The following is a 26464-nucleotide window of genomic DNA, read 5'->3' on the forward strand; positions in this document are numbered from 1 at the left end:
CATCTTAAATTAAAAAAAAAATCTATATTTAAAGTTTCTTTATGATTAAAAGCTGCGTTGTTGTTGTTAATAATTGATGCTGCCAATTCCCTTGTTTGTTGTTAATAAGTACTCTAATGAAGAAACTGCTGAATTTGCCCGTAGCTGAAACTGACCAAAGTTCTCACACTGATCATTCAGTGCCTGGTTTGCATGCTTGTAAGGTTCCATGTTTCTGTCCTTCTGGCTGTTTTCTCACCCTGCATCAAAAAAAGAAAGCCAGAGTGATGGAGAATCTAGTGGCCATCAACAACCCAGCGGACATCTTCGTCATCGTTGGATACTTTGCCATGGTTATAGGCGTCGGGATTTGGGTGAGTGCTTCACAATGATGTCATTAATAAGTACATTTTAAAAGGTGATTGATAATGAGAAGGGGACTTGGTTTATGCTGTCCTGCTCCCTGTGTGTGTGTGTGTGTGTGTATGTGTGTGTGTGTGTCTTAGTCCATGTTTCGAACCAATCGAGGGACAGTCGGAGGGTACTTTTTGGCAGGGCGAACCATGACCTGGTGGCCAGTAAGTTAAAAATATATTTTTTAATCCATTTATCATAAATATCCAGACTGTTGTTATCAGCCTCAAAGTTGGTGATTCAGAAAAATGAATGGCTGTGCTTCATAGTTTGTCCTCCAGAGGGGGATAATAAGTTTAATTCTTTTTCCATATTAATTATTACCAAACTAGTAGTCTTTTTTCCCCCCATGCAGTCCATTAATGGGGGGTCATTGTAGAATGAACTGTTTTGTTTTTTTTATAATGGAAGAATAAAAAAACAAACAAACTCTGTACTGGTCACAAAGGGTCAACACCAAAATTGATTGAAAAAATATTTTAAAATCGTTCCCCCCCATGAATAATCTTCACTGATTTTCAATTTCTGGCAGTATGTTGTAACTATAATCTGATTTTGTTGGGTTTTCAGCCATTGTTTCTGTGTTTTCTCTCTAAAATCCAGGTTGGTGCTTCACTGTTTGCCAGCAACATCGGCAGTGGTCACTTTGTGGGCCTGGCAGGCACCGCAGCGGCCAGTGGCATCGCTGTGGGGGGGTTCGAGTGGAATGTGTGTTTATTGCGTTATATGTCCTCACAGCTCATTTCAGTCTGCGCTGTGATTCCCGAGAGTTTGAAGTGAGCCAATCAACACTGGCTCGTCACTCCAGCGCCTAAAGTGTATTTGTTTTGGGTTTTACTTTGCGGTTCAGGCTCTGTTCATTGTGCTGCTGCTCGGCTGGTTGTTTGTACCTGTTTACCTCACAGCTGGCGTAAGTCCATCCAACTGTGTAACTACTGTAGCACCTCCATGCTGTTAACTGGGTTAAATTGCACTGTCAACATGCTGCTTTGCCTCTAAGGTGATCACCATGCCCCAGTATCTGAAGAAGAGATTCGGAGGCACCAGAATCAACATCTACCTCTCCGTTATCTCACTCTTGCTCTACATCTTCACCAAGATCTCAGTGAGTCCTCAGACAACATAAAGTAGGCAGTTGTAAGAAAACATAAGGTCAGTTTTCAGTCCCTTCCCTTGTTTGGTTTTCCTCCCCCCTCCTCTCTGCTGCCCCCAGGTGGACATGTTTTCAGGAGCCGTGTTCATTCAGCAAGCGTTAGGCTGGAACATCTATGTGGCCATCTCCGCCCTGCTGTTGATTACGGCCTTGTACACTGTTACAGGTGTGTGTGTGTGTGTGTGTGTGTGTGTGTGTGTGTGTGTGTGTGTGTGTGTGTGTGTGTGTGTGTGTGTGTGTGTGTGTGTGCACGCATGTTGGCATGCCTTTTACCCAGTCCGTGTCTATAATGCTATTATTATCCCTTCCTTTTACAGTGCTATTAAAATACCTTCTACCTATGAGTAGCATCATGATAACATTATTCAACTAGATCATGTTGATATATGGGCACAAGGTATTTATGACCTGTGTGTGTGTGTGTGTGTGTGAAGAACAGATATGGCCAAGTACAGCATGCCATTTAAGGGAATTGTTGGGAACAAAGACAAAATTAGAAAAAGTTGAGCCACTGGGGACCTGCAAAGTTCTTGGAAAAGAACTAAAGATAGTGTGACACAACTTTATCAAGGACTCCAGTGAAGCTGCCTTACATCTTTTATATTATATTGTATTATATTATGAAAAAAATTTGATCTCCATAAACAGCATGTTTAACCAGCAACAGCAAGAAGTTTGCGGGTTTGATTACGGGTCTTTCTGTGCGGAGTTAACTTGTTCTCCTTGTGTCTGAGTGGGTTCTCTGACAGCTGTCGCAGGCTCCGGCCGACCCCTGCAGGCCTGAGTGGAGCAGGAAGCAACTATAGAAAATGGCTGGCCGACTGAGTGTGTTTGTGTGTGACCAGGTGGCCTCGCGGCTCTCATGTACACCGACACCTTCCAGACGTTCGTCATCATCGCCGGGGCTCTCGTCCTCGCCGGCTACTGTAAGTAGGAAGCTTCGCAGCCTCATGTTCAGTTAGCCGATAATTCTGTTCACACTACAGATGGTCTCTGCTCGCAGCCTGTTCAAGAGCCTGCAGCCTCGCAGGCAGGGCCAGAGATTAACCAGGGTCACAAATGATTCATTTTGATGAACCGTACAGTGTGCTGACGCTGCAGAACCACCGTAAAAAAAAACCTCTCTGGCTCCAACTGACACGGCGGCTGCCCCCCATCACCCTGCCCCATTGATTTTTCATGGAAAGGTCAATATGCGTATCAGTCAAACGCTGGTTATGAGAAAGTCAAACAGTGACAAGATTAGGACGGGAGAGCAGTGAGGGGGAACGAAAGAAAACACTTCCTCATGTGAATTGTTTTTTTTTCTTTTTTTTTTTTTGAGCTGATTGTGCTGACTCGGCAGCTGACTCACATCTCCAGTTAGGACAGTAACAGAGCCTGGGCAGGACGGCGGTACCGAGCCGAAAAACACTGTCTTCACCCTGGATCGAGTTTTAGAACATCAATAAACAACTGAGGGAAAAGATACAGGAAAAGACTCCACTCAGCATGGACAGTGTAATCCATATCCTGCTTGCTTCACTTTTCAGAAAGCTTGTGCTAAAATACACAGTTCTGGATATCTGGGGGTAATTAACCGTATAAAGCTTGTCATGCTTGAGAAAGTTTGAGACGAATCGTAAAATTAGGGATCGGTACCGATGCCAATACCAGCCTCGGGTATCGGTACCGATCCCTGGGACGAGTACTCTACTCGTACTTGTAAAATATGTGCTGATACCATGACAACAATACCATACATGTATGAACATGAATTTTGGTAAATTTGGGTTTGTGTGGCAGTGATTTGGGCTATTTGCTCATTCATGAATTTCCCGGCGGTAGCTTTTGCAGAAGTAGGAGGCTACAACGCTCTGCTGGCCAAGTACAGCTCTGCCCTGCCTGATAACTTCACCTCCCTGGACCCCCAACGCTACAACATCTCCCCCCAGTGCTACATGCCCAGACCGGACGCCTTCAACCTGCTGAGGGACGCCACCACTGGGGACCTCCCCTGGCCTGGGGTGCTGTTTGGGATCGCCATCCTGGGAGGCTGGTACTGGTGTTCAGACCAGGTAAAAATGATTATTTTGGCTCCAAAAATGACGTTTGTTGGCCTTTCTGTGTGGCGTTTGAATGTTTCGCTGTGTCTGCGTGGGTTATCTCCAGGTTCTCCAGCTTCCTCCCACAGTCCAAAGACATGCATGTTAGGCCAATTGGGAACTCTAGATTGACCATAGTGTGTGTGTGTGTGTGGTGTGTGTGTGAAAATGGTTATTTGTCTTTCTATGAGGACCTGCGATGAACTGACGACTTGGTGCAACCCTGCATTTGCTCTATGACACCCCCACAACCCTGAGTGCAGGTGGAAGTGTGTATAGAATAGATAGATAGATGGATGGATCAAGTTTGCTCTTGAGCGCCACTGTGACTGACTAACAAGCAGGACACATTCACACGAACTGCTGCCTGCCTACACCTGGTTTGAAGTAAACCAGACGACCTGGTCGTGAATAAATGGCCCTGAGCAGATTGGCAGCGTCTGATGTGGTTGTAGCTGCATAATTTATAACCCACCTCTTGCAATCTGCGCTGTGATGTAAATAATATGCCGGTAGGTATGTAGGAATGCTGTTTAACTGGCTGCTGACAGATTAGCAGTTTTATCCTCCAGCAGGGACAAACGTAAGAGGGGAAAACAGAAGCTTTCTTGTGCCGTAGCCACCGGTGGGGCCTACAAGAGCGATAACAACTGTGTTTGATCTGATTTTAGTTTTGATACATTCATTCAGATAGTCCGACTCCAGCATAAATCAGCCGTTTGTTAACAGCCTCCTGCAAATGTTGAGTGTCTTCAAGCTAAAACTGACAGTGTGACACTGACGCGTGACAGGTGATAGTCCAACGGTGCCTCGCAGCTCGAAGTCTCACGCATGTGAAGGCCGGTTGCATCATGTGCGGCTACCTGAAGCTGCTGCCCATGTTCCTCATGGTGTTCCCTGGCATGATCAGCCGGGTTCTCTACCCAGGTTCGTCATCGACGATTCAGTCTTCTTCTTTAAAGGCAGAGGCCACTGGGATTTCTGCGTTAACAGTCTGCGTTTTCCATGAACTGTAGACGAGGTCGGCTGTGTTGTCCCTGAGGTGTGCAAGAAGGTGTGTGGGACCGAGGTGGGATGCTCCAACATCGCTTATCCCAAACTGGTGGTGTCCATCATGCCAAATGGTAAATAAAGACAAACTTGTGCAACGAGGAGAGGAAGTTTTCCTCCCCTGCACTCGTTTTTCCCCCAGCCACCCTCCTTCCTTCCTTCCTTCCTTCCTTCCTTCCTGGCGTCTCTCCACTGCAGGTTTGCGAGGTCTGATGCTGGCCGTCATGCTGGCTGCCCTCATGTCCTCTTTGGCCTCCATCTTCAACAGCAGCAGCACTCTGTTCACTATGGACATCTGGACCCGCGTCAGACCGCGCTCCACCGAGCGGGAGCTTCTCATTGTTGGCAGGTTTGGAAACAAGCGGCGAAAATGTTCACCAGATGTTGACTGTTATTGCTGGAGAGGAAGTCACCCGCAATTTCCTAGAGCCCTTTGTTTTCATGACGTCTTGCTTGTCACGCGAATGGCTTCATATGATACAATTTTCAAGATTCAAGAGTGCATTCTTGTATTTTTGTATCATTGTTGTAGCACTGTTTGTCTGAAGGGCGACACGGTGGCGCAGTGGTTAGTGCTGTCGCCTCACGGCAAGAAGGTTGCGGGTTCGATTCCGGGCCTCGGGCCTTTCTGTGTGGAGTTTGCATGTTCTCCCTGTGTCTGCGTGGTTTCTCTCCGAGTTCTCCAGCTTCCTCCCGCAGCATGTGAGGTGACTCGGGAACTCTAAATTGATTGTAGGTGTGCGTGAATGATTGTTTGTGTTTTCTATGTGGCCCTGCGATGAACTGGCGACTTTGCAGGATTTACCCTATGCCTTTGCCCTATGATAGGCTGTTATGTCATGCGCAGGTGGAAGCGGGTATAGAAAATGCATGGATAGATGTTTATCTGAAAGAACAGTTGTGAAAAATATGAGAGAATAATGGAAAAAAAACACATTAGCAAACTTGAAATTTAATTACGAGTATTTGTTTAAGTTTAGCCCGTCACATTTCTTCTTGCCTGTACAAATAACAACAGTTCATCGCGGTCACGCCCTTTATACTTGTTTGCGCTCCTCTTCAGAGTGTGGGTCCTGTGCATCGTAGCCATCAGTATCTGTTGGATCCCAGTGGTCCAGGCGGCCCAGAGCGGTCAGCTGTTTGATTACATCCAGTCCGTGTCCAGCTACCTGGCTCCGCCCATCGCCTCAGTCTTCCTCCTGGCTGTGTTTGTCAAGAGGGTCAATGAAATGGTGAGATGGCCCCATGCTGGGATAGTGACACCTGACTCATGACACCACTGACCCAGGCGCCTCGTAGCAACATATCAACCAAAATATTTTTATCTCCCACCCGCGTCTGCCTCCAGGGGGCCTTCTGGGGCCTGATGGGCGGCCTGGCGATCGGCCTCTGTCGCCTGGTGCCGGAGTTCTGGTTCGGCACCGGAAGCTGTCTTTTCCCATCCGACTGTCCTTACATAGTGTGTGGAATCCACTACCTTCACTTTGGAATCATCCTCTTCTTCTGCACGTCGGTGCTGATACTGGTGGTCAGCTACTGCACACCGCCCATCCATGACAAACATGTAGGTGGTTTGTATATCACAGATTCATTAGGATATTAAGTGGGACGTGTGGCCACCTTTTTTTTCTTTGACCTGTCTCTCATTTTCGCTCCAAGCTCCATCGCCTTGTGTTCAGCCTGCGTCATTCCAAAGAGCAGAGGGAAGATTTGGACCAGGAGGCGGTGAACAAAATACCTCAGGGAAAGTCTGAGGAGAGCGGCAATGCGGGTAAAAGTCACGGCCGTGAAATACAAATGGAGTGCCCCGAACACTTGCATATGAAAGCATTTCATCGTTCTTCTCCACCTCCACAGCTGGAGAAGTCGAGGAAAAGTCTGGAATGTGTCATCTGGTCAGTCGGCTCTGTGGCGGAGGAGGAAGCCCCAAGGTCCAAGATCAAGAGCAGCCTGAAGAGCAAGAACAGCTGCCCGACATCAGCGAGGACCCAAAGTGGAAGTACGCTGTGAATGCTAATGCGCTCATCATGATGGCTGTAGCATTTTTCATGTGGGGTTACTACGCCTGAAGCGCCGCAGGTCTTGTCGTGTGGACGTTTCAATTACATTTGATTGTTATCACTTCAAAGGTCCCATATTGTGTAAAAAAAAAAAAAGATTCCTTTCGCCATTCTGAAGATCTCTCGCCTTCTTCTCGTCTTACTTCCTTCACTGAAGTGTGTCACAACACGCAGAGCTGGGAATTTTCCCTGCGTGATGTCATAAGAGGCCGTGATGCCTCTCCCAGTTTAGAGACACCGCCCTCTCCCGTTTGTCTCCTTCCAAACATGTGGGAGATTCAACGACACAAACTGGTCCGCTAGAGATGAATAATAGAAATCGCAAAACAGGCATGGCATGGAATCTCAAAGTCGTCCTTTATTACCTGATAATTACTCCACCACCACTGTCAATCACAGTGACTTGTCAATTTCTTCACTTTTCATATTAGAAATGATTATGTTGATCGCTCCTGGCTGTAACCCTACAGTACATCTGTCCGGTCAGCACTCGTAGTGCGATCGATAATTCTCTGATCAGATTACAACGCCATTACTGTATATTGTTTCGTATTGATTCAATTCCTGGTGTATAAAGCACCTGCTTCCTGGACTGAGGTAAGAGGTGCCAAACAAGGAAATTCCATTTGGTAGCCAGGTAGAGCCATAACTCCATTAAAGTGGCGCAAATTCTTTGGAAGAAATCCTTCAGAAGATTCAAGTACAGTCATCGCTGTAAAGTCCTTATTTAAATACGCAGCCTATAAAGCCAACAGAGTTGCAGACCTTTTCCTTCCGGAGTTCCAGAGACCACGCGGAAACGGCCGGGATTCAGATTTCCAGTTTTTAATCATCACTTCTGTTTTTATTTAAGCAAACATTTCCCATTAGCACTGTACATGTCTGGGACCTACAGAGTTCTCCCAAGATTACCCAACCATCTTCCCATGCAGAGATTCAACATCATTCAGCACATTAGTCCTTTATAACGTCCAGTCTGTCAGCCTGCAGGCGTAGGGATGGGGGTCGGAGGAAAGAGGGTGTGGGGGAGGGGAGGGGAGGGGGGGCATTAGCGAGGGGGAAAGCGGGAAGAGAGACAGACAGACAGAGGATTTTGGGTTGTTTTGTTTTGTTTCCCCCCACCCCCCCCCAAAACAACAAGTCAGAGCCGTCGCCAGGCACTGTTCGTCTCACACTCCCCACGCACAGAGTTTTCGGGCGGATCCGAAAGAGTCTATAGAGCATCTGAAATCAAGCCACTTGGAGGGTCCTGTGCAACTCTCAGTACTCACGAGCGTCTGCGAGGTGTCTGGCACCTCAATCTCCTGCAGGGCGGGTAAGAGGTAGGGGGGCTTTTAAGGCTGGAAGCTGGTGTAGAGCGTTTCTACAGTCTGTGGTGCGTTGGTTTCACCCACCTTATGAATTATGAACGGCAGCTTTTGGCAATCGCTGCCCTCTGTCGACCGGGAGGACGGAGGGGAAGAGGGAGGAGAGAGGAAGAGGAGGAGGTGGGAGGAGGAGGAGGGGGGGTGGGGGGGGGGGGTTAAAACAAAGATGGACTATTTTTAAAAAACGCATCTTTGCCGGTGGAGTAGGATGACAGACTGACACGGGGAGAACACAGTCCTCAAAAATAAAAAGCAAACGCAACGGCAAACATTCTGTGACACACGCGCACCCCAATAAAAACAGCCAAACCGACAAACAAACAAAATGGCAAACAGGCAGTTCAATCAAACCATACAAAGTGACATCGGGCCTCTCCAAAGTGACATCAAGTTTCTCGTTCTGATCCCCATCGATCCCACTGATCTCGATCAAGTCCGCCTCCCAGGTTTCTCTGTAAACCAGTTAAAAGTTCTCATTGGCTCCTCTTTTTTTTAATTTTTTTTTTTTATGGCTGGTCGTCAAGGTTAGGGTCCGCTCTGAAAACAACGACAGGCAAACGGGTCTCGGCGGCCAGCGAGCGCGACGGGTACTGAGGGCGAGACCCGTTTCCTGCCACCGAGTGAACGGCGTCGCCTCCTCCCGGTTATGAGCAGTGACACAGGCAATGATTTCAGCAGCATTTATCAGGGGACTAATTAATTATGGTACAATGTTACAGCACATTCAGAGAAAAACCGAAATTCATGGCGCGACTGGATTTTTGTACAATGGAAAAAAAAAAAAAGAATAGAAAAGCAAAGAATGAAGAAGAAATCAAGTCTGCTTTTATACAATCACATTTCTAGAGCGCTGCCGAACATTCCATGGAAACTGGGCTCATTCCTCGAAGCACCAATTGTACAGCGGTAGACGGAGGTTTGTGACGCGACGACAGACAGCGACAGGGGACAGTAAGCAGGCTCTAGGGCGTTACATTTCTATGCGTCTCTCTCTCTCTCTCTCTTTTCTTTTTTTTACATGTGCTAATCTCTATCAAACACACTGCGAGGTTTGTCACCTTTATGACCGTGAACGGAGCGGAGACGTGGGAAAAAAACGGAAATAAAATGACTCGAGAGGCCGACTGACAGCAGCAAGAGGGGACCCCAACCCTGGTATACAAACTTTTAAAAAGAAGGTGCCACGAATGGAGCACGGGCAAAAGGGAAGGGGGGGTTCTGGAGGGCTTTTTTAAAAAAAGAAGACCTGGAAAAAAAAAGAAAAGGCAAGGAGAGCGACACACCTCTCTTCCTTCTTCGCCGCCCAAACCTGAAGCAGAGAAACACAAACATGGTCCTGGAGTGCTCATTTCCTCCGTGCACACCTGGAGGAGGAGGGGGGGTGCGGGAGGATGAAGAGGGGGAGGACACCTGGGTGGGAGGCTCCGCCCTCTCCGGTCTACCTGGGCTCCACCTCCCTCCGCTCCTCCCGCTTGGCGCGCGCCGGCTGCGAGCCGTCGGCCGGCTGCTGCACCCAGTTGTTGTCGTGGAGGCCGACCCGGCAGCCCGGCGTGTCCTTGTCGGTGCGCCGGCAGCACATCCAGTAGGAGCGTCCGTAAGGCAGGTCGTGGTGGTAAGGTTTGGGGTGCCAGCGGCACAGCGACACGTCGCCGCGCTCGTACTGCCGCTTGCACTGCTTGCAGGGGTCGTCGCGGTAGAGCGGGTCCTGGTTCCAGCGCGAGTCCACCGCCCGCACGCCGTACGTCTCGATCAGCGCCTTGAAGTAGTGGCACGTGCACTTGAGGGCGGCCAGCGAGCGCGTGGGCAGGTGGCCGAAGATGTGCACCGTGATGTGGTCGGGCAGCAGCAGCATGTACTGGCGCGGCTCCAGCAGCCGCTGGATCTGGAAGCGGATCTCCAGGAAGTCGTGCGACACGTGGCGGTAGAGGCGGCACAGCGACGGGTCGGCGCACTCGTCCCCGCCGCCGCCCGGCGAGTCGGGCCTGGGCGCCGGCGCCCCGCGCTCACCCGGCGCTGGGACGCCGGCGCCACTGCCGCTGCTGTTTTTGTTGTTGTTGGCACAGTCCAAAGAGCAGATTCCCGACCCGCCGCCGCTACCGCCGTTCACGTCGTCCTCGACCGCCCGGGACGGCTGCAGGAAGAAGAGCTGCCCGGGAGGAGGGTCGTCTGAGGACGGGTCGCCCGAGCTGCCCCCGCCGACCCCCCCGCCGCTGGGCATGGCAAAGCACACCGTCTCCTCCTGCACGTTCTCCGTGCTGTCCTTGCCGAAGAACACGCACTGGTCCACGGCGCCCGTCACCACCACCTCCACGTGGAAGCCCGTCACCCGCTCCCGGGCCACCTTCTTCTCCCCCGCCGAGAGCTCCTGGCTCGGGTCGGGGCTCCCGCAGGCCTGCCTGTCCGGGTGGTGCGGGTCGCCGTCGGACTTGGGCGTGGTGGCGGTGGCGGCGAGCAGGAGGCTGCCGGGGTCGCGGGACGACGGGCTGACCAGCTGGTAGAGGTCGCAGGTGATCTTCTCTTTGGCCCGGGCCGCCGCCTGGCTGCCCCCGCCGCCGCCGCAGCTCATGAACATGCAGCGGGACCTGCCGGCCGGCTCCAGCTGAGACCGCGGGTCCAGGTTGGACACCCGGAAGGCGATCCGCACCTCGCCGTGGCCGTGGCTGGGCGGCGGGGGAGGGGTCGCCATGCCCGACTCCCCTCCTCTCCGCACCTCCTGCTCTCTCTCCGGCCCGGGACCGGCACCCAGGTGGAGCCGGTTCTCCAGGTTCTGTGACTCAAAGTGCGCGATGGCCTTGGCGACCCGGCACGACTCGTTCTGCGCGTCGAGCTCGCCGTCCGCCAGGATGGGCGAGCTCTCCCGCGCCTCGTCGGCGGGCCGGCCGTCTGAAATGTCCGACACCAGCACCACGGGGGCGGGGTCCGAGGCGGTGCCCTGGAGGAGGGTGTGCTGGTGGGGGTTAAGGCCCTGGCTGTGAGTGGAGGTAGGGGGTTGGGCGTGATGTTGGCTCCCGTGGACGGCGGCGATGCCTTGCAGGGCCATCGCCGTCCGCTGCTCCACCAAGGCCACCATCTCTGCCACCGACAGCAGGTCCGTCTCGCTCACCCCGCCCAGGACCGGCTCGTCGGGGCTGGCGGGCGCCAGGGGGGAGTCGTGGCTGAGGTGGGGCTCCGAGGTCTGGGAACGCGTGGGGGGGTCATAGGACGAGCAGCGTCTCCGTCTTTTGGCTTTACTGCAGTCGGTCGCCCAGTTACCTTTAACCTGAGGAGAGAAAGCGTGGTTAGCGCCGACGCCTCACAGCAAATGGGTCGCGGGTTCGACTCCGGCCCAGGGGCCTTCCTGAGAGGAGTTTGCATGTTCTCTTTGAGTCTGCGCGGGTTCTCTCTGGGTTCTCCGGCTCCCTCCCAGTCAAAAGAAATGCATGCGACGCCAATTGGGAACTCTAAATTGTGGATGGATGACAATCTGAGGGTTCAACCCACCTTCATGGCGCTGGGTCTGGGCTGGCCCGCTCCGCTGAACTGGTGTGCGACAAAGAAGGCGATCTTCTCCTTGGTGTTTCCCGGCTTGATGACGTACCAGGTATCCAAGAGAACGCGGCCGTCCTCCATCTGAGTGCCGGAGGAAGGAGGCGAGGGGGGCGCCGATGAGGTGGGCGGGGCCTGGCTCTGCGTGAGCGAGCCGGAGACGAGCTCGGGTTCGGGCGGCGTGTTCTCCGAGCCCACGTCGTCGTCGTCGTCCTCCTCCTCGCCGTGGTCTCCCGGCGCCCCGACTATCATGCCCCCATCTTGGCTTCTGTCCGCCGTCCTGGTGGCATCCGGCGAGGGCTCGGCCTTGCAGAGGGAGGGGGACCCGGTCCCGCCGCCCCCTCCGCTGCTGCCCCCAGAGCCCGGGCTCCTGGCTTTGTTCTGGGAGTAGGTGCCGAAGGGGCGAGGGCACCACAGGCGGATGTGGGAGAAGGTGTCTCGGTCCATCAGGAGGCCGACCACCGGGGCATATCTGCGCTTATGACGGCCAGCAATTACTCAGAGCCACGGCTCTCATCGTTGGACACCTGTCCCAGTGTCAAGGTGACAAACACCGAGACCATCAGGAACACTGCAAAGGAGGAGGGAGGAGGGAGTGGAAAGAGAAGAAACATCAGCATCATCACTGGGAATCGGGCTTCATGTCTTTAACCCAGCCATGTCAGCGTTATGATCAATGGAAACAGTCAACGTCCTATTGAGGCTGCGCCGCATGGTTGCCTCAAGTCACAGTTTGGACCGGGCCGCCTCTGCACGCCGGCTGACCGGCCAACGCGCCGCACAACCGCGGCAACTACGCACTCAACTGGCGAGCGTCGTCCTGCGGCCGACAAATCAAATGGATGGCAAATGCAGTTACGGGCCGCTTTACTGCGCTGCCGTCTCCTGCATCGCTTTGGAGCCTCGCAATCGAATTAACGGGATTCCATTTCAGGGCCGGGTGTCTGCGCCGCGCAGACGGACCGGGATAAAGGACGGCGCACAACAGATCCAAATGGAGTCCCGCTAGTACTCTCCCTCAGTCTGCCCACTCATCTCCTCTTGTCTCAGTGCTTCAAAGCGGACTTGCTTAATGGGAGGCAACACAGGGAGGGGCTAGCAGGCACATGCTGCGCCTATTTTTAGCAGATAGCAGGAGGAGGGCTGGGCAGCAGCTAAACTGCTGTAGCTGCCCGTCTCCCTCTCTCCCTGCCAAAAAGCCTTCGCTACAGGCTGCATGGGGAAGCCTTTCGGTCCGCCCTGTGTACTTTACTTTGCTTCAAGTGCTGCGCCAGCTGCCGAGCGGCTGCCAGGAACGTGCCGGCATGCTTAGGGAAGGGGCGCAAGTGGCACCGCAGCGACGTGGTTGGCTTACCGTTGGTTGGCCCTTCACTGCATTCTGGCACCCACAGTTGCACCTCACTGCTCTCTCAAGAGTCCTGATTCCGTGCCAACCTTAAAGAAACTCGTGCCAGAGCTGCACTATCTGGTCCAACTTTGCAGAGGTTTGCGCATAGCCGGGCTGCTTTTACACTCCTCACGTGTTGATTGTGGACAGTATCGCAGTGATTTATTATTTATATATATTATCATAATAATTATTCCAAGCCCTCAGCATGCTACTCACTTTGAGTTATCGGATACTGCACACACAGACACACACTTAAAAGGCTCAGTCACCTTTACAGCCACTCGAGGTTCAATATCGATCCAATCGCAGCAGAGTTTGGGGACCAACAATTCCAATGCAATTCCAAACTTCAGTCGACTACCGAGTGTGCATTTTATACGTTTGCACTCATGTGAAGGCTCAAAGAGGTGCAGAAGGCAAACACTGGCTACACGGAGCGGCGAGCCAATTCAAACGCTCCCTTTTCAACATCACGAGCCAGCGACTCAGCTAAGAGCAGGCTGGCAGATTATACTGTTGTGAGAGTGGGGAGAGAAAAAAAGGCGGAGAACCTTTTTCCACTGGCTGCTCTCTATCTCTCTCTCCCTCTCCCTCTCCCCATGATCCCATATTACTCTTTAACCACGTTTATTCTCTACCTCCTTTCCGTCAGCTATTTCCCCCTCCCATCCGTCGCATGCAGTCCATCTCTCAAAACAGATTGGATGGCATAATAAGAGGGGCCAGAGAAAGGACAGTCCACCCACTGCAGAGCTCCAGCAACAAATCAAACACACAGTCCATCCACACACAACACACACAAATTATCAGCTCTTCCACTTCTGGGAGGCTGTTGCGTAAAGAATGAGTCGCACAACAGATTCTGGGTTGCGCCCTTAGTTGGCAAACAACACAACTTTAGTAGTGCTCACTGCTCAGCCAACATTTGGCAGACGAGCGTGTACAGACTGGTTAGTCAAGTTGTTCTCAGAAGGTTAAAACAGTATTTTGCAACAGCCTGGGGCGGAACGTCAGAGGAGTCGCATGGATGGAGGGAGTTTAAGGTGAAACAGAGAGACTCGTTAACAAAAGAGGTTATGGGTTTCATTTTTGCTGCACTAATCTTATTTTTGCATGGTGACAAAGTCCACTTTTCTTTTCCACCTGCCTAGGCAATAAACGAGTCATCAGATCGTGACGTGTTTGCAATCCGTCGCCCTGGTTGCTGGAGGTGTATCGGAGGAACCCTTTATGCACACAATGGAATCCCTGAGTTTAATCTTTATACATCCATTAATTAGATTATTCTGTAATTCTTTTTCTTCAGACCACATGGGTACGGGTTTCAACTTGGGTTTTACAGTAACCGATGGAAACCCTGATACTGATGAGGCATGAGGGAGAATCCTGACTCTTTAATGTTACTGAAACAAAACATTAAATATTATCTGTGGATGGCTGTGATCATTCGAAAACCCGTGTTGTTGACCTCGTTGTTGTTTAACTGTAGCCCGTGATGTTAAATCCGTTTGTCCGGGCCTGTTGCATGCAAAAGCTTCTTCAGTGCCACTTGAAAAACAGCCACGAGTCGTGACACAAAAAGATCTTAATGACTCGAGGTCACACAGCGGCAGTGAAACTTGGCCAGAAAAAACAGACGAGAAGGACAAATCAATCAGGAGACACGCAAGCACACAGAGACGCACAATTCGATGATTGTGAAAGTGATGTCCTTCGGAGCCACTTAGACACACTGTTATATAGTAGATCTCCTTTTACAAACAGCGGAAAAGTCTCGGAACAGGCTTTGCACGGCGCTTTTGGAAGAGTCTTTTAATCTAGCACTAAACTTTGGTCTCCTCATCTAAAGCACCTCCTGCAAATCAAGGCTTGAGTTTGGTTTTAAGCTGCATCAACCTAATCCTTCAAATCCTGTCCAAGTGCAGCGGGAGCCAGCGACAACACAGCGACTCTGCTGCGTGGGCTGCCTCATCTGCCCTGCCCACAACATGGCATTAGAGGAGTGGCGGGTGGACGGTGGGCACAGGTGTGTGCCCATCTGCAGAGAAACGCTGTGTTTTCCAGGAGGGCATCAGGGGACACACTCAAGTGTCTTGGTGAGTCACAGTGATGGACCAACATCCTCTGTGTCACACAAAGACAACTGGCTGCCTCAGGCCCACTGCATTAAGGAGAAGAAAGTTTTCAAGCACAGTTTCATCGTTCATACAAAACTTAGGGAAGAATAATCTTTCATCGCGTGTTTACACAGCGAAGAATCCAAGCTTGTCCATGAGTCACAACGTGGTGCCTGGAAACAACCACTGGGCCGAGCTGGGCAGATAAACGTGCGTGGATCGATGAAGAACAAAAGAAAGAAATCCCACAGCGTGTGCGGTCTTGGAAATGAAGCGCGGGCTCCCACTTGTGATTAGATCATCTACTGAGGCTGTGAATAAAACTGATCAGGTACTGGAGCTTTCTGAAAGATTATGCACTCTTTATAATTAAAGAGGAGCGAGCCAACCAAGGTAAGATTAGCTGCTGATCGTGAGTGTGCATTGATGGAGCTGCTGAAACTTTAATAACAGGATTCACTAAAATAGGTCAACTCCTCGCACTGAGCTGACCGCCCACAACAAAAGACAAGTGTTGTTAGGTGTGACCCAAGTGGACACACCGCTGTCTTGTTCCTCCAGTTAGGCATAAGCTAGTGTAAGGTATGACAGTAGGATAAGCAGAACTACGCTTGAAATAAAAATGTTTTCATGGTACTGCGGCTAAATAGTGTTACATTTTGGAATAAATCGCTAAAGACAACTTTCTTTGTCTGCTACACGACAGATTCAGGAACTGTTTTCCGATTATATCCCAACAATTTTGAAACCATGACACAATGTCCCTTGAGACGGGACCATGACCAGCTCTCATGCCTGGAAACGTGATGTATGCTGCTGTCAGAGGTTTTCAACACAGAATTCCACACTGAACGACACCAAGGCACGGAATACACACACATGTGAGCACAAACCCGAGAGATTCTCCTCTGTTCACAAATGACTATCCTTTTGGTGACACACTGAGTGTGCGAGAGGTCTGAGCTATCACACCAAAACCTCCGTTGGAGTGGATAATTTCCCTATACAAATCAGGACCTGTTCGGCATGCCATGGCACATTAACGAAGGTGGAATGCCTAACTTGGAAGACAAACGACTGACACCAACGTTACAAAAGCACTTCAAGCGCTGTGTGTCTTGACCAGAAAGCCATCTTTACGCAACAACAACACTGTGGCAAACTGTAAAAAAAACGACAACAACAACAACAACAACAAAAACTAGTCACTGTAGCTCGGCCCACTATTGTACCATTTTCAGCTCGCACTCTTTTAGGCAGGGGACCAAACAGCTGAAGGCAGAAGCTCGCCAGAAAGACAGTCTTTAGCTCCCACTCCGCGTGTATGTGCGTTCGAGCAGTTGCCGCAACAGAAGGTCATCCCGCGCGCCCGTCCGCCCGGCAAACTGTCAGCGGGACACAATAGCGCTGAACGCATCACTACGGCGAGCCGGGGAGGTTTGCGCTGCGAGGGGAGGCTTCCTTCCTGTCACCGCACCTCAGCCGAGTGGGCTCAGCCGAGTGACTGCTGCCCTTCAGGCTGCCGCGTCGCTTTTAGTCAACGTCCGCGCGCTGCATCACCATCACAAGGTGGACTTTTGATGCGATACAGCGGCGCACAACACACAAGGGGGGGACGAGGTGTCCACACAAGTCATGGATCCAAAACAAACATATGTGAGAGAGAAAGAGGGCAAATCGTTGACGGCCAAACAGTCACGCCGGACAGTGTTTGATCAGTGCGGCACTACTGGCTTCTTATCAACCGACAAGAGTGACCATTCCAAGATAATCACAACCTAATCTGTTGCTTATTGCCCCCCCCCCCCCCCACACCGCCCCGGCCCGGCCCATCAAAAAAAAAAACCTAAATAATTCCCCCACCCGATGACGCCAACAGGTATATCTTTCGCGTCTGCCGTCTTTGTCCCCCCCCCCCCCCATCCCTGTGCGTCAAGCTTCCGCATCTTTACATCGCTAATTCCCTGTTTCAGTTCTTCTCGTATTGTCGCCAGTACAGTAACGGCAAAAGGGGAGATTTAAAGGCGCCAAAGCCCCCGATGACAACCAACAAGTGCGGCGACGCAGCCATCGTAAATAGCTGCGACACTATCCATCTGATTGTAAACGTTTATTTATGGACCTAACCTTTGGACGTCTGCTGGACCGACAACGAGCTGGTTGTTCCTCTCGTAAAGTTAGCTCGGTGACGTTACGTTGGTAACATGTTGAGCCTATTGTTGACTAGGTTAGCGCATCGATAATTAATGCAGGCTCGGCAAAAATAAAACTTTGCTTGAAGTTTTGCTTGTAAATAATGTATGTGGTGATGCAAATTGGCATTTGTGCAAGATAAATAAACCCGTCATAAGCAAGCGAGCTTGCTAACTGGTAGCACCTGCATAATAACATGACAGATGGTCGGTGGGCTAAAAGGTAACAAAAACACCTCAACGGTTCACTTTACTAACCTGTTCAAGCTGCCGACGGCGATCTCCGCGGACGAGCTGGCAAAGTAGGTGTCAACTGCGTCCTCCTCGTATTTCGGCCCCAATCGAACCAGATATTCCGGTTAAATTACAGGTGACACGAGTTAACTATCCGTGTCCACGTAGCCGAGCTAGCTCACTCGCTGCTGCTGCTGCTGCTGCTGCGGCTAGCATCGACGTTAGCCACAAGCTACTTTCTGTTTTCAACCTTGTCTTGATGATGGCTGATACTCGAGGCGTGTGCGCCTGTCAGTTGTCCAAACAAAGTCTGGGAGCCCCTGCGCCTTGTTGGGACTCCGGGCAGCCGCTCTCCCGTTATCTATTTTGAAGCGACACCAGCTTTTACGGTATGTTCTCGGGGATACCAAAATAATTAGTGTCAAACGGCAGGAGGAGGAAGGCCATCTTGTTGACAAGCAGCTGCATAAGGCCCGCAGCCAATAGCAGAGCAGAGTCGGTGGTGTGCCCATATATGGCGCCTGCTCAGCTCCCTCCCTCTTGCTGCCCTCTGCTCCCCCCACACATCGGGCCAATCTGTAAAATCATTAAAAGGTCACTGTGTCAAAGACAGGTGGTAAGAATGATACAGCATGTCGATAGTGCAATAGCATGGGCATTTTACACTTTTATATATTTATATATTTTTTAAATCCCATCCATCAGTCTTATTTTCTTCATTTTTAAATTGAGATTAATTGTAACATCATTTTTTTTAGTTATTCCAATGCACAGTGCTCCTCCTAGTTTACGCATTTTATATGAACTTATACTCTTCTGCTGACTAATGAGTTTTGTTGTGTTTTATGTGCGTGACATTTTCCATTGCTATTTGCAGCAGTAGCACTGTGCATCCTATTATTCTAGTGATGGGATGTGAACAGTGTATATGTATATTGTGTTTTCCAAGAGGCTTATGTTTAAGAGACTTTCAGGAGGAGAAGGGGGTTCTTAAGTGCATTTACATCACTAAGCAACAGAAAACAGCTTCACTGTTTTGGTTCAGCAGAAAAGACAGCAGCACTGCATCCTGTGGTTATGGTATGCATCAATCTACCTGCAATAAAGTCAGAGCCTTCAATGAAAACTGAACGTTTTTTTTTATATATATATATATATATATATAACCTCACATTCCTAGACAATGCTATTATTATTATTATTATTATTATTATTATTATTATTATTATTATTATTATCATTATTATTATTATTATTATTAAATTGACCCTCTGCAGAAGTGTATAATGCAAATATTAAAATTGCTGTAAAACTCTTGTTCTGTTATAGTTGTTCTTTCACTGTCACATACATACATACATACACTCACAAAAAATAATTCCTATATTTGGACAATCTTATTTAGACAGCGAATTTTACTGTCCTGTGGATGGCCAGGGTGACTCTTGTTTGGTAACTGTACCTCGCCAACCGCTACACGTGCAAGTGAAAATTGCCCTATGGAACGCCCCATTCGTCCTTATTGGCTGTTGCTCCAAGCGAGTCCCGCCTTAAAGAGATTTTAACTGGATGAACAATCCACTTTAAGACGTCAGTCGTCTAAAATGCCTCAATGCTATTTGCTATTTCTTTCCACAATGCCCGCCCCTGCATGATGGACCATCATTGGTCCGGGACCGTGTCAAAGAAAGAAACGAGAACTTCCGGGTGATCGCTGTTGCAGCGTTGTAAAACAGGGGCAGAAGAGGAGCGTTGCTGAGAAAACACAGGTCGACACGGTTTCAGGTCAAAGTGAGTGTCTTGATTTTTTTTTTCATCGTTGAATCTTAACCCACAGAAAACGCAGTGCTCGTTGTGGGGTAAATACAGCCACTAGGAAAGACTTTAGATGTAGCTAGCCTCCGATTGGGAGCTGCTGCTGCTGCTGCTTATTCTTCTTCTGCTGCTGCTACACGGTGGTCGATAGATAATTAATGGTTTAGGAGCTTAGTCAGCGTAAAGAAACGAAACTGTTTTACGTAGTACAGGGTTGGACATAATGTATACGTTTTGCAACTGTGTTGTAAATGGAGACGTCGTGGCATTGTGTTACCATACGTAACACGCGTCACCGCCGACACCAGCCAGTATGTCACGTGACTTTAATGACCCCTCGACCCCAAGGTTAAACCACTAGTATCTATCTATCTATCTATCTATCTATCTATCTATCTATCTACCCAGGTGTGTCAGAAGTTTCTCGGACATTGCGTGTGTTGGGATTTTTAGTCTTATATATTCACATGGCTCATGACTGCTTCTCTCCACCTTCTTTTGTCGTGAAGTCATGCTGCCGGAAGTCATGCAGGTCCTGCGCGGGGCAGGTAAAGTGGGGTCTGCCCTGGTGACCACGCAAGGAGAGCAGCTCCGTTTGATGGCCTGCACCTCTTCCATTGGCGCAGGAGTGAAAGCTGCTCAGGATGCGGTGGAAGGACTGGTTGGCACCTTCATGGGCAGCAGCAAGGTGAGGCTGTGATGCACAACGATTTATTTTTTGATGAGCACGATTCTGCACACTGAAGTTTGCCGTAGAATAATGGATGATGCATACACTGAATAACCTTGTTTTCCTTTGCTGCTTCCCCAGGAACAGTCTGTGAAGGAGGATGTGTTTCCAGATGCCGAGGGTTGGGAGAACGTTGATCCCGAAGAAGCAGCCAAATGGAGCGTTGGCTCCGAGTTTGCCCACGATCCCCTGGCGCAAAGCCAAACAGAAGGTGGGCCTGCAGCCCAGACAACCATTAGAATTAAGCTTTTCAGTTTGTTTTTCTTTATAATAACTGCTCCCAGCAACTTATACAAATTAATTCATCTTTAGTATTGAATATTGTGAAAATATGCTTGAGTTATTAGTATATATTTGACATATGCCTACAAATAAAAATGATTGGAATAGTAAGATGACTGAGAAGATACCTCTTGTTGTAAATTGTATAGGAGAAGAGAAGAAATTGGACTTAAAGGGAGAAAAAAATCTAGATAGGTGATAAAATATATGTAATGTTATAGCATTATTATTATTGCTTCTCTGCTCTCCAACACATTCATTTTTATGAATTTGCGTTAGTAATGCCCTGCATTCTGGTGTTTTGTTTGTTTGTTTTTTATTTTGCCGCAGGTGTTCCTCCTTCCCAAGGATTTACTCCAGGAGGGGATGGCTGGCCAAGGCCGAGAGTTCGATTCCTCCACACGGGCCACAGCCACCACAGATTCTACTATCAGTCCAGATCTCTCCATGACACAGTAGTTGCCCGACTCTCACCTGAAGACATTAAAAAAGCCAGAGAGGCCAAGCAGGCTCAGGTCAAACCTGTGAGACAGAAGGTTTGTGCCCTGCTTCATGTTAAGATGAAATGAAGAGGAACCATAAACTATTATTTTAAATAACTTTTCACTGTCTCTTGCATCATTTCTTAGCTGAGTGATCGTGCCAGAGAGAGGAAGGTGCCTGCCACAAGAATCAGCAGGCTGGTGAATTTTGGGGGTAAGATCAGAATGCATTGTTTACTCGAGTCGCCCGTGCTGAGCTCCGGTTCATGGTAAAACTAATCGTGTGTCACTCTGTCACAGGATTAGCTGTAGGACTCGGCATTGGCGCCATTGCTGAGGTGGCAAAGCAGTCATTGGCCGGCAAACAAAAAGGAGGTATGTACAGGTAGCATGAACATGAAATACTTTAATCTTAAAAATAAGCTTTTAGTAAGTTTGTAGTTATCAGCAGCAGTCTTAAGGAAGCTATGAATCTTGCTAAATCACACACAGCAGTCTGAAGATGACTGACGCAAGAAATAAATCTCAATCTCATTGTTACAGTTGTTCCTTGTTGTGCACTGTGCCTATTAACACTTGCAGCAATGAAACTGTGAATCTGTTTTGCAGACATGAAAGCCCTGTTGGACTCCCCTCTACTGTCAGATGCCAACGCTGAGAGAATAGTCAACACGCTCTGCAAAGTGCGCGGCGCTGCACTCAAGATAGGACAGATGCTCAGCATTCAAGGTGCAAACTCCAACATGAGCACCGTGGCAGCTCAGTCTGGAGGTGTCTCTTACTCACAGGATCCACTGGCAGTGTTTCCTATATGACATCTGTCTTTTTTTCTTTTGCCAATTGTTCTAGACAACACATTCATCAACCCACAGCTGCAGAAGATCTTTGAGAGGGTCCGACAGAGCGCCGACTTCATGCCGTCTTGGCAGATGAATGTAAGCGTTGCAGTCTTGTGGAGAAACAGTTTGTTTGCGTCAAGGCTCATAAACAGTCCTGAATCTCCTTTGTGGCTCTAACTTGTGCAGAAAGTGTTGGAGGAGGAACTGGGAGCGGGCTGGCGAGACAAGCTGCTGTCCTTCGAAGAGAAGCCATTTGCCGCAGCGTCCATCGGCCAGGTGCACTACGCGGTGTTGAAGGATGGTAGAGAAATTGCCATGAAGATCCAGGTATTTGTTCACGACCGTTTAAACCTTTTGTCACAACTTCTATTTGTCTCAAGCATTGACACGGTCCTCTTAATCCTCTCAGTACCCCGGAGTGGCAGAGAGCATCCACAGCGACATCAATAACCTGATGTCGGTGCTGAAAATGAGTGTGGTCCTACCTGGAGGTAACAAGGACACCAGTGTTTGTTTTCTTTATGTCTGTTTAGGGCTGCTGTGGGGGAAAATAACCTCCAATACACTAGAAAGAGTCTCTAAAAAGCCTCATTTTAATTTTTGAAGTTTTCACTCTGGAAAGAAGGAATTCATTGCATGCAATCCCACTTACTTACATGTTACATGTTTGACCATCAGGTGGTGCTGTAGTTTAACCATTTTGTACAAGCAGCATTACTATTGACAAATGTACCCCAGTCAAAAAAAAAACTGTTTTGTTTGGTATCTGATGAGAAACACTTGAATAACAAGAGTTATTTGCTAATAAAATAGGTTGTGTGGTTCCCCCCCTGTTGATTGTTGCATGTATTTGTCCTCAGGTCTCTTTGCAGACAGCAGCCTTGAGGTCCTTCAGCGGGAGCTGGCATGGGAGTGCGACTACAAGAGGGAGGCTGAGTGCGCCAAGAAGTTCAGGTACGTTCCTGTCACGCTCTGTCATCCTAATGAACTAAGAACGAGGCTATGTGGGTTGTTTGTTTTTCTGTGTTTATTTTTTAACAATGTTTTGGTCTTTTGGTCTCCAGGTCCCTGCTGGAGGGAAACGAGTATTTCAAAGTCCCTGAAGTCATCGATGAGCTGTCAGGCAGCAGGGTTCTGGCCATGGAGCTGGTTCAGGGAGTCCCACTGGACCGCTGTGTGGACCTGGACCAGGAGACCAGGAATGAGGTAGAGTGTTAATACATAGTTGCTCAATGCATTCCCTTATTTTCAGACTGCTGACAACAGTAATCACAGTTGAAGTTATTACACTCTTATTGTTTCTTTGGAAAATGTTCAGTTGAACCTCCTCTAACAACATTTTCAAGATTCAGACAGTTACGGTGCTGTGAAAATCTTCCCCAGCAGGCTCGTTTCTCACAGTCAGAAATATTTATGAACTCTGAGATTATGTTCTGCAGAGTGATGAGACAAAGTTGTTGTTTTTTTTTGTTTTTTTTTAATAAGACTTGGGTCGTGCATCTGGCATCGCACAGTAATTCCACAGTAACCGAGCTAACCGTAAAAAAAACCCACAACAGACACGGCCGCTGTGTGAAAGTTGGACTGTGTTCCATTGTTAAAATGTGCGTTACACAACGCTGAAAGTTTGACCTGCTGTTGGAGTATGAGAACAGGACGCATGTATTAGGAAAAACTGCGATATGTGTAATAAAGTAAACAGGAATCATTAGCATAAACAGCCAGCGTTGGCGTAAACACGAGGCTGTGCTTCTCCCTCCAGATCTCCTTCAACATCCTCCAGCTGTGCCTCAGGGAGCTCTTTGAGTTCAGGTTCATGCAGACCGACCCAAACTGGTCCAACTTCTTCTACAATTCTGACACCAACCAGGTGGGGCAAGAGCGTGGTGTGACCATGTGATGAAATTGTGAATCATCAACCATCATTTGCAACAACAAACAATTTATTTGCAAAATAAATGAATAACACTCTGCCTGTTCTAAAGGTTGTTCTTCTGGACTTCGGAGCCTGCAGGGGCTACCCAGAAGCCTTCACTGATGAGTACATACAGGTAAGGCGAAGCTAAAGTTACAAGACTCCTGGCAGCAGCATGATTTATGCAGCAAGATACCTGTGAATAATTGAGCAGTTGGAGTCTTAAAAATGATGCAACGGACAGGAAAACGACAAGCAGCCGAACTTGCTCACATCCACGTCCTGTGTCCTGTGATCAGGTGGTGCACGCGGCCTCTGTGGGCGATGGAGCCACAGTGCTCGCCAAATCAAAGGAGCTAAAATTCCTGACGGGCTTCGAGGCCAAGGTGAGGTATTTCTGCCCCGCTGCTGGGCTCATCCATTTTTGATGTGGTTTATTCTCCTCCGTCTCGTGCCGCCTCCGCAATTTCTTTTTTCTTTTGTCTTTCTGATGTTGTTCCCCTCCCAGCTGGGGCGAGCCATCATTCTACTTCACCACATTTGTTTTGTAACTGAGTTCATGCTTCTAACCCGCTATACTCTTTGATGCAAAATAAAGATAAATGTCCCGGTTTCGCTGGATAGCTTTTGGATGCTGTTAAACACAGCCAGTACAAGCCGAAGTGAAAGACCAGTTAAAAGTCGACTAATTCAGTCGAACATCAGTCTATGGTCTCACTCTCATTCACTTTTGCCACTGCGACTACTTACTTTGTTTCCTGTTTGTAGCCTCAACTTTTTCCAGGCACACGTTTCCATTTCCATCATAGGGGACTTATTTCTTCTCACTGGCAGGTGTACTGGATCAAACACAAACATGTTTCCACAAAGTCTTATGTGTTGGTGTTTGCCTTGGTTGTTGCTCATTACCACAATTAAAAAAGGCATCATTTATTTCCTCCATCCACATGATGGAAATGCACCTCATTCACTGTTTTTCCAACCCCTTTTTGCAAACCTCTCATTAAGTTGTACAAAATAAATGTGCAAATTTCCTGTCCACCTATCGTTTACTTTGGTTAATTGTATGTTTTAATATTAAAATGGCATCCAATCCAGGATTAAATCGAAGAAAAGATGTTATGAGAAAAAGAAAAAAAAAAGCTCCAGATTTTGCGTGTGTCCGTTGTGACTCTCTTCAACTCACTCACACGTGCCGTAAACATTTCCTCGAGCTGCCTCCAAGTGTACACACTCACAACTGCACCCTTAGGTCTGTTTGTGTTCTACTCGACAGGCTCTATATTAAACTCCCGTCTCGGCGAGATGCACGCAGCTGATGCCTCTTTCGTTTTCCCCGTTTTTCTCCCCCTGCTTACCAGGCGTTTGCAGAAGCCCACGTGGAGGCGGTGATGATCCTGGGAGAAGCCTTCGCCTCCAACGAGCCCTTTGACTTCGGCACCCAGAGCACCACCCAGCGCATCCAGAACCTCATCCCCGTCATGCTCCAGCACCGCCTCACGCCGCCGCCGGAGGAGTCGTACTCCCTCCACCGCAAGATGGCCGGCTCCTTCCTCATCTGCTCCAAGCTGAACGCTCAAATCCCGTGCCGGGACATGTTTCTGGACGTGTACAACAGCTACAACCAGAGGAGGCAGGACCAGCGGGCAGCGCAGGCCGCCGCATAGACGACCAAAGAGGTGGTGGCCTCTTGTTTATTGAGAGCGTGCAGCTCGGTTACAGGATTTAAAAAATGTTTTCTGCAAGCAGAAACCTTCACTCATACTTGCCTTGACTTGACACCGTCTTGATATTGAACCAAAGGCAGCGGGCTCTCATGGCGAGCTCAACTGTTGCCAGTGACTCATCAAGACCTTGGAAGACCCGTGTACATAGGAACATGAATGATACTGGCTAGCTGTGGTAGAGAGGAATGGTCACTTTAATGGTCCCATATTATGCAGAATTCGCTGTGCTTTGTGATGTCATCAAGGGCAGTGATTTCTCGCCCAGCCAGGCGCTGGTTCTGCCCTCTGAGAACCAGCCCCCCAAACATGTGGAAGACTCTGCAAAGCACAGTGGTTTGTGTGACAGGCTGCAAGCAGAGGGCTAAATTTGCTCTTTGTATGGAATGTATGTGGCTGTTTGATCATGTCAAGCCACCGAGCCTGCATGCAGGATGAAAAATAAAAGATTACTCAGAGACGTAATATGGGACCATTTTAAAATGACATCGTCGTCCTCGCCACAGCCCAAATGGATTTTTGATAGCTACGATTAAATCTGCATGTTAACTGAGGGGGATAATTGTGTTGGGATGTGTGTGTGTGTGTGTGTGTGTGTGTGTGTGCGTGCATTTAATCATGTGTAGCCAGTAGTTAGATCTTTCCGTTGCACACTACTACAGTCAAGGTCCGCCATGTTTCCAACAGAACAGCAGCCTTCTGTCCTGGAGACTCATAATATAAGCTTGCTGTGCCAAGCTGACGCTGCCAAGCTCTCTCTCCAATGTTCCAAAGACTCTGTGTCTGATAGTAATGCTGCTGAATGAAGCTTTCTCCTATGCGATAACCCGGAGGCTAAAGGAACAGATTCAACGGGGAACCGCAGGGACTCATGGTTTTGCATTATAAAGTATATTTAACGTAAACCTCTGTGATGTGGTGACTGTCAGTACTAATGCAGACTGATGTTTCCTGTAAGGTACGAGCCTGCGTGCTGTGGGGTTGAGGTGCAGTTTTTCTTTTGTGAAATAAAAGTATGAGGGATTTATTTGCAGCGCAGATTTCCTGGCAAGTGTTTACTGGACACTGTCAGCCAAGGACCAGAGGCTTCACTCTGGATCGATCTGCCTATT

At 49.1% G+C, this 26464-nt stretch overlaps 3 protein-coding genes across 3 annotated transcripts; 2 read left to right on the plus strand and 1 right to left on the minus strand.

Annotated features, from left to right (window-relative positions):
• The first annotated feature begins 229 nt into the window (after positions 1–229).
• slc5a2 (solute carrier family 5 member 2) lies at positions 230–7440 on the plus strand. The gene is made up of 15 exons (XM_076049666.1): positions 230–353; positions 486–557; positions 997–1101; positions 1244–1303; positions 1394–1498; positions 1607–1712; positions 2392–2472; positions 3374–3603; positions 4422–4557; positions 4647–4754; positions 4879–5029; positions 5744–5912; positions 6029–6244; positions 6340–6451; positions 6538–7440. Exons 1-15 carry the CDS (start codon positions 267–269, stop codon positions 6747–6749), a joined length of 1950 nt encoding a protein of 649 aa, XP_075905781.1. The 5' UTR covers positions 230–266; the 3' UTR covers positions 6750–7440.
• A 422-nt stretch (positions 7441–7862) lies between these two features.
• On the minus strand, positions 7863–18035 carry fbxo46 (F-box protein 46). Its single transcript, XM_076049664.1, has 3 exons — positions 17590–18035; positions 11588–12203; positions 7863–11366 (listed from the first exon to the last, which is right to left on the minus strand). Exons 2-3 carry the CDS (start codon positions 12077–12079, stop codon positions 9546–9548), a joined length of 2313 nt encoding a protein of 770 aa, XP_075905779.1. The 5' UTR covers positions 12080–12203; positions 17590–18035; the 3' UTR covers positions 7863–9545.
• A 1170-nt stretch (positions 18036–19205) lies between these two features.
• On the plus strand, positions 19206–25904 carry coq8b (coenzyme Q8B). The gene is made up of 16 exons (XM_076049814.1): positions 19206–19356; positions 19890–20068; positions 20192–20321; positions 20723–20928; positions 21022–21088; positions 21175–21249; positions 21484–21603; positions 21724–21809; positions 21900–22040; positions 22123–22204; positions 22574–22667; positions 22778–22919; positions 23476–23583; positions 23699–23764; positions 23928–24014; positions 24990–25904. Exons 2-16 carry the CDS (start codon positions 19892–19894, stop codon positions 25293–25295), a joined length of 1887 nt encoding a protein of 628 aa, XP_075905929.1. The 5' UTR covers positions 19206–19356; positions 19890–19891; the 3' UTR covers positions 25296–25904.
• Positions 25905–26464: the final 560 nt, after the last annotated feature.

Source organism: Nelusetta ayraudi, unplaced genomic scaffold (assembly GCF_046127955.1).
Source record: "Nelusetta ayraudi isolate G7.1 ecotype Tasmania unplaced genomic scaffold, CSIRO-AGI_Nayr_v1 ptg000120l, whole genome shotgun sequence".
Taxonomy (NCBI): Eukaryota; Metazoa; Chordata; class Actinopteri; order Tetraodontiformes; family Monacanthidae; genus Nelusetta; species Nelusetta ayraudi.

What these genes read in the sequence shown, in the direction of transcription:
- slc5a2 (XM_076049666.1), top strand. Translation starts at nt 267, where the DNA reads ATGGAGAATCTAGTGGCCATCAACAACCCAGCGGACATCTTCGTCATC. An exon ending in TGGGGGGGTTCGAGTGGAAT is followed by an intron (nt 1,102 to 1,243) that starts GTGTGTTTATTG and finishes TTTGCGGTTCAG; the next exon opens with GCTCTGTTCATTGTGCTGCT. An exon ending in CGCCCATCCATGACAAACAT is followed by an intron (nt 6,245 to 6,339) that starts GTAGGTGGTTTG and finishes TTTCGCTCCAAG; the next exon opens with CTCCATCGCCTTGTGTTCAG.
- fbxo46 (XM_076049664.1), bottom strand. Translation starts at nt 12,079, where the DNA reads ATGGACCGAGACACCTTCTCCCACATCCGCCTGTGGTGCCCTCGCCCC. An exon ending in CCAGACCCAGCGCCATGAAG is followed by an intron (nt 11,367 to 11,587) that starts GTGGGTTGAACC and finishes TTCTCTCCTCAG; the next exon opens with GTTAAAGGTAACTGGGCGAC.
- coq8b (XM_076049814.1), top strand. Translation starts at nt 19,892, where the DNA reads ATGCTGCCGGAAGTCATGCAGGTCCTGCGCGGGGCAGGTAAAGTGGGG. An exon ending in CCTTCATGGGCAGCAGCAAG is followed by an intron (nt 20,069 to 20,191) that starts GTGAGGCTGTGA and finishes CTGCTTCCCCAG; the next exon opens with GAACAGTCTGTGAAGGAGGA. An exon ending in TGACGGGCTTCGAGGCCAAG is followed by an intron (nt 24,015 to 24,989) that starts GTGAGGTATTTC and finishes CCTGCTTACCAG; the next exon opens with GCGTTTGCAGAAGCCCACGT.